The sequence below is a fragment of the Rhinopithecus bieti genome, unplaced genomic scaffold, assembly GCF_001698545.2.
Source record: "Rhinopithecus bieti isolate Rb0 unplaced genomic scaffold, ASM169854v2 scaffold_32008, whole genome shotgun sequence".
In the NCBI taxonomy this organism is placed as follows: domain Eukaryota; kingdom Metazoa; phylum Chordata; class Mammalia; order Primates; family Cercopithecidae; genus Rhinopithecus; species Rhinopithecus bieti.
This window is the reverse complement of record NW_016814433.1, coordinates 3,332,410-3,338,857: the sequence shown is the minus strand read 5'-3', so window position 1 is coordinate 3,338,857 and position 6,448 is coordinate 3,332,410. Positions and strand designations below refer to the sequence as shown.

Below are 6,448 nucleotides of genomic sequence, written 5' to 3'. Positions count from 1 at the left end.
CCCCAGCACTAGTCTCTCTCCAACCACCCACCCCAACCTTTTACACACCCCTCAGCCTAGCCCTGTCCCCACTAGAGAAACTGTGGAGTCCCTTTGCAAATGAAAGGCTCCAGAGATCAACATGGGAGGGGACTGGGGTCTTGCTTCAAAATCAAGAACCACAATACAATTATTTTATTTTCAAGGCCCACGGAATAGTCTTAGCTATTTCTTCTCCAAGAGGGGAAAATATAATCCTAAAGAAAGCAATACAAATCTGCCTAAAGCCTTCATCAAATAAAATGCACAAAGCCGTTGAAGCTAATCCCCAGCCCCCTAACCCCAATCTCCAAATTAACACAAACTATCCACTCCCCCTTAACAAACTCCTGGGGTTCCTGCTGATTTGGAGCAGACCCACAGCAATAATAATAAACTAATAACTAACACCATTTAATAATAAAAGTATTTCATAACAACAAGCACTCATTCTGTGTTCATTCTGTGCCAGGCACTGTGCTAAGTGATTTGCAAAGATTATCTCATTTTTTTCCTCCCAGCGACCTTCAAGGTAGGTGTTGATAAATTTTCAAGATTAACATACGAGGCTCAGAGAGGTTCCGACCTTTCCAAGTCCTAATAGGCACTAAGATACACAGCTGGAATTAGAATCCAGGTCTGACAGTCCAAGCTCTAAGGTACATAAAACCACAAACCGAGTTACTCCAATACCATCACCAACCCTAGCACTTAATAGAGAAGAACAACCATAGCGATCAACTGAGTCCCCCTCCACCAAGTGAGAGGCTACAAACCGATTCACCTACATACACACAATAAAGACCGTGACTTTTCAGCCTAATACTGTTTCTTGACCCTTTTCCTTTCATTGTTTGCAGCTGGGGGTGTGCCATTAAGGGGACGTCAGGGATAAGCTGGTGTGTACCCCATACTACACACAACTCTTCCGTCTTTCAACCACTCCCACTTCAAATCAATCTGGGGAAGGGGGCAATAGGACACTTGCCCATGCAGCAGGTGGTAAAGTAAAAGACGGCTAGGTAGCTTTTCTATGGGGAGGAGCCTTAGAGGGGAAGCTCTTCGATGCCAATCTAGGGAAAAGTGACCCAAGGCTCCCTCAGCCCAGCCAAGGGGCAAAGTCTTTCAGCCACACCACACCCGTGCCCCTCCCCCTCACAAAACTCCAGGCCGGGGTTTCCCACCTGCAGGATGCTAAGACCAAGGGAAGGGAGAGGGGAAAGAGATGGCACGGGACTGGAACTGGACTCGGGGCAGAGGTGGGAGGGAATAGAAGGGGGAGGAAGCCTCATTGCCTGGCAACCATCCCGGGGCACGTGCACTGGTGACATCATCCCAGGCCACCTCTAACACAGACCTTTGACCCCTACGGGGCGGAGTGGGTGTGCTCGCTAAGCTTCCTGGAAACACCCTTAGGAATTCTGGGAACCCAAAAAGGAGACATAAGAAGAAACCCAGGCGTCCTTATCTCTTTTACCCCTAATACGACTCCAATCCCAGGGACTCAGGCCTCTTGCCTGTCTCCTCCTCTCCGTCTGCAGCCCTGACCTCCCAACCCACATTTCTGACGGGAGTCGGCCCGACACGCCCCTCGGAGATACTGTGCCTTCTCTCTCCTGGGCGAGATCTCGGTGGGGGCCGGCAGGCGGGGACGGGGGCACCGGGTCCCGCGGGGCTCCGTCTTCCATCTGCAGGATCCCCCGTGCCCCAGCCGGCCGCCAGCCGGAATCTGTCTGGGTCCCCAACTCTCCCGCCCCTCCCCGCGCTGTTCCAGGGCGGAGTCTGTGGAGTTGAAACCAGGACACGGCGAGAGGAAGAGTTATATAACGGGGAGAAGCGGAGAAGGACGAGTGGAGACAGGGACAGACAGCCCGAAAGGAGCCGAGGGAGGTGCAAAGAACGCCGGGGGAATGAGGAGGAAACGTTAGGAATGGGAAGGGTTTTGGTGCACATCAAAGAGCAGGAATTCACGCGAAGAAGGGGCGTGATGGCCCAGAAGAATCACCTGGGCCGTCCGGGGCTTCCCCGCAGTGCCCTCCCCCGCCGCCAACAGCAGCTGGCCCCAGGCGGGAGAAGCCTTGGGAAGGGGCGCTGGTACCCGCTCGCTTTCTCTTGGGAAAGCAACCTAAGCCAGAGCCCGGGAAGGCAGCGGCCGAGCAGATGGGGCCGGAAACCACAGCTCCGCCCAGCCCACCTGGGAGTGTGGGGCGCCAGCTGGGGGGAGGTGGGGAACAGGTAGTCGACCCTCCCGAGCCAGGTTGGGCATTATGGTCGCGACCCGCGAAACGGTGCAGACCGACCGAGACATGTGGGTCCCCAAGGGCTGAGGAGCGCAGCCTCGGCGGCTTTACACCGACTCCACACAGGGGAGGGGGCGCCCGGCTCGCCGCGCAGGCGCAAGGGGGTGCTCGGGCGCGTGCGGCGCAGGGCGGGGGGTGGGCGCGAGCGTGTGGGAGTGCACGTGCGGGTCCCGGGCAGCTGCTGCCTCCCAGCCTCCGTCGCTGCCCCTCCCCTCTCCCTTTCCTGTCGCTATCATGCCCCTTCCGCATTGGCTGCCAGGGCCCTGACGTCAGGGCCGACCGCTGGAGCGGATTGGGCGGACGGGAGAGTTCGAGAATCCGGCTCCCAATTCTCGCCCACCAGTTACTCTGGCAACAAGGCAAGCAACCCCGGGGAGGGAAGGGGAGCCGAGGTGAACGCTGCGCCTCGGTCCCTCCCACCTCCGGACAATCGCCGAGTCCCCTTCGGTCGCGGCGCAGCTCGCTGCCTCCCCGCTTTCCTCCCAGGGCTCTTCCTGTCCCGGGAACCAGGCGTCCTGCCTTCGACCTTCCCCACAGTCTTTTGGCCCTCCGCTCTAACCTCCCCCCCGCCAAGTGTCATAGCATAAGCTGCAGCAAACAGGAAGCGAATCTACGTCGCTTAGCAACCGCCCCGCGTGCCCCCCTCCCCACTATTTACCCCTGCCCGGAGAGGTGGAGATTGAGAGAGTCCCCAGCCTCCTCCCCATCTTCTGCGCTGCGACCTCCTGCCCACAATTTCCTGTGAGGGGGCCTAGATGACAGGCAGTCAAGTGGGGGCCTCAGCCCACCTTTCCCTCGGACCGGGGCGGGGGGCTTCACTACTTTCACGGTCACATCCCCCACCCGCACTCCCAGCTACCCTGGGTGCGCGTCTCGCCTTCGCCATCTTGTGGCTACGTTGGGAAGGTTCCGCACCGAGAAGCCGTGCGGGGCGCGCGAGGGCTCGGGAACGGCAGAGTGGGAGCAGAACTAGGGATGAGGAGGCTAGCGGGGCGAGACGGAGTGAAGGGGAGGTGCAGTGGGGGGAATAGGATGGAGGCGAAGGCTACCGCTGGGAGGCTCTTGGGGCCGCTAGTGGGAAGGTCAGGCTGAGGCTTCTACACCTTACCCGCGCAGAGAACTGGAGGAAGACTTAAAGTAGCCCTGGGACCGGGACACACCCAAGTCTGACCCATCTGACCTTACTGGGCCATGGCATTGGCCTGTCTGCAAACTCTGCCCTTTAGTCCTGACCTTCAGTGAGGACCGCTGCGCCCCGCCCCGCCCTGCCCTGAAGTCGGGAAGGGGAATCCCAGCCCAAGCGGAACGGGGAGTCCTTTCAGGCCCCTCTGGACATCTGGAACGTGAGACATCTGCCTTCCAGTTCTTCCTCCTTCCCCGCCGTACTCTCTTCTAGGGGACCCAAGACCTTCGCCCCAGTCTTCCCAGTGCCCTTCCCAAGACCCAAACGTCCATCCCCAGCTCTACCCCTCCAGAGACTCAGGCGTCCTGCCCCGCTGCACCGGGAAGGTTTCCCTCTTTCCAGACGTCCTCGCGGCTCCCCGTTACCTGGTTCTGGGGGGGTCCCAGGTGTTCAGGCTCCCCAAGGTATCCCAGGGGGTCGAGCGGCCCCCCCTTCTCCCAGGCCGGGGCTGGGGGGGCCGCTCCGCCCAGTGGCGCAGTTGGATTTTCCAACACAAACACCCGCACCCCCGCTCACCAGCCCCGCCCCCTTCTCGTGGTCCCGCCCCTCCTCACGCTCCAGTCCCCCTCTCCGGCTCCGCCCCGTCTTCTGCCGGTCCCGCTCGCCTCAGGGCGGGTGCCGACTAGGATGCCGGGTGGGGGTGGTGGGTTCAGGGTGCAGTGTACGGGGTTCAGCCCTGATCCCTGCCTGACAAATCCCTACCCCATTTGGATCACGCGCCCTTCTAAAGTAAGCCCCGCCCCACCCACTGAAGTCCTGCCCAGAGACTTAAGCCACAGCCTCTTCAGGCGGCTCCGCCCTGCCCATTCGTTCAGGGCCACGCCTCCGTTCCTCTCCAGGCCGCCCCACCTCCCTCATTTCTTTCGCCGTCCAGTAGCACCTCCCCAGTAGCTCTGTCCTCTGTGAGGCTCGGGTTTCCTCTCTCCCCAGACCCTCACCATTGCATTGAGAGACTTAAGGCTTGTTGTCGCGGGTGTTTTACAGCACTGAGCTCCAATACAACTCTTTCACTTTTATGGCTAACACAGCTAGGTATTTCCAGGGCCACATCACACAAATTCGGCCAAGGTCAAAGTCTGAGTGAGGTCCCGCCTCAGTCCTAGGTGCAACATCTGTCTGAGCTCCTGGAGTCCCCGACCCTCTCTCAAGCGGAGAAGGGGAGGAGGTCTCAGCTGTCCAGGCTCATGAGTAGAGCAGTGCCCCTCTTGATCCAATGATCAGATGTCATGGCCCCAGACCGCAGGTCAATGCCGATGACAAAGGAGGCTCGGTCTGAGCTGCCTGCCCGGTTGGGATAGTAATAGCAGGGGCAGGAGTACATGCCTGGGGGAAAGGAGAGGAGGAGTCAGATCCTTGGAGCCTCCGGGAGAGCAGGGCAGGAGCGGGTGTGGGATGGGCTGGAGTAGAGAATGGGTTAGGTTCCAAACTAGGGACGGGGCAGGCAGGTTCTGCCTGGGGAGCTGTCCCACCCTTGGCGCTCTTCTTGCGGCTCTCTGCAGGCCGGAAGTGGATCGTGGGCATGAGGCAGACAAGCTGCATGGGCTCTGCCTCCACCAAGCAGGAGTTCTTCCGGTCCCAGCCAGCACCTTCCAGGTACAGGCCCCGGACCCAGACACCATCCTGGGGAGAAATGGGAGCAGGTCTGGGAGAAGCTAGACTTCTGTTGCTGGCGCCCCTGGCCTACTCCCTCTCTCCTCCCTTCTCGTCCAATTATTTCCCATTTTTGCTCAGAGCCCCAAGCACAACTGGCTCCCACCTTGGGGGGATACACTAGGTTGCTGTCATCCACAGTGGAAACGATAAACTCCCAGGAGAGGCTGTCCACTGAAACCTGGGGGTTGAAAGTGAGAATAAGGGAGGACCCGGAAGAGGAGAACACATACATGGCCCTAGCATACATCCCCCTCACACTTTGCATATTGCTCACATTGTTTTGGCGAGCTGAAGACTGCAGCACAGCAGTGAGGAAGCCAGTGGGAAAGGTGAAACTAGACAACCAGAAGATCACAGGAGGCCGGGCCCGGCTGGCCCACAGCTCAAACTGCTCCACTCGCATGGCCAAGTCCCGGGTCCAAGCAGCCAATGGCTTTTGTGAGGGGTATGCCTGGGGAAGGAGTGCATGTGTATTCACTCATTTAGCCATGCATTCGAATCCATATTATTTATTTTGAGACAGAGTTTCACTCTTGTCATCCAGGCTGGAGTGCAGTAGTGCAATCTTGGCTCACTGCAACCTCCGCCTCCCAAGTTCAAGTGATTCTCCTGCCTCAGCCTCCCAAGTAGCTGGGATTACAGGCGCCCACCACCACGCCTGGCTGATTTTTGTATTTTTTAGTAGAGACGGGGTTTCACCATGTTGACCAGGCTGGTCTCAAACTCCAGAACTCTGGTGATCTGCCCGCCTCGGCCTCCCAGTGCTGAGATGGCAGGCGTGAGCCACCGCGCCCAGCCCAAATCCTTATTTTGAGCACCTGAAGCAGATATGAGAAGACTATGTGGTGTCAGCCCCTGTTCCCCAACTACAGGTGAACAAAACTCCAAAGCCGACTTCCAGGAAAGAGGCATACAATGACAGCTATTCATTAATAACAATGACTGCAGTAATATTAACCAGGTACCATTAACCAAACACCTACTGAGTGGTATGCACAGTACTGGGAATCTTTGAAACATTCTTAGAGAGGTTAGTAATTTGCCCTGAGTAAGTCTGTAAGTTAATAAATTGTAAGAAGTCAGTCAATGAATGGCAGAGCCAGGTTTTTTTTTTTTTTTTTAAGACGGAGTCTCGCTCTGTCGCCCGGGCTGGAGTGCAGTGGCCGGATCTCAGCTCACTGCAAGCTCCGCCTCCCGGGTTTACGCCATTCTCCCGCCCCGACCCCCCTAGTAGCTGGAAATCAAGGCCCCCCCCCCCCCCCCCGGGTAGTTTTTTTTTTTTTTTTTTGTATTT

General features: G+C 57.9%; 2 protein-coding genes across 2 annotated transcripts in view; both read right to left on the bottom strand.

Annotated features, from left to right (window-relative positions):
- KDM6B (lysine demethylase 6B) overlaps positions 1-4,016 on the bottom strand; it is a 22,023-nt gene extending 18,007 nt beyond the window's left edge. The window contains 1 exon segment of the mRNA XM_017850372.1: positions 3,867-4,016. The gene's annotated coding sequence lies outside the window, so the exon portion shown is untranslated.
- Positions 4,017-4,493: 477 nt separating this feature from the next.
- The window catches only part of DNAH2 (dynein axonemal heavy chain 2), a 126,798-nt gene continuing 124,843 nt past the window's right edge, over positions 4,494-6,448 (bottom strand). Inside the window, exons 85-88 of the mRNA XM_017850549.1 lie at positions 5,429-5,605; positions 5,258-5,332; positions 4,971-5,121; positions 4,494-4,824 (exon numbers count right to left, since the gene is read on the bottom strand). Coding sequence (XP_017706038.1) covers positions 4,670-4,824; positions 4,971-5,121; positions 5,258-5,332; positions 5,429-5,605 — 558 coding nt within the window. The 3' untranslated portion in view covers positions 4,494-4,669. The remainder of the gene's footprint in view (positions 4,825-4,970; positions 5,122-5,257; positions 5,333-5,428; positions 5,606-6,448) is intronic.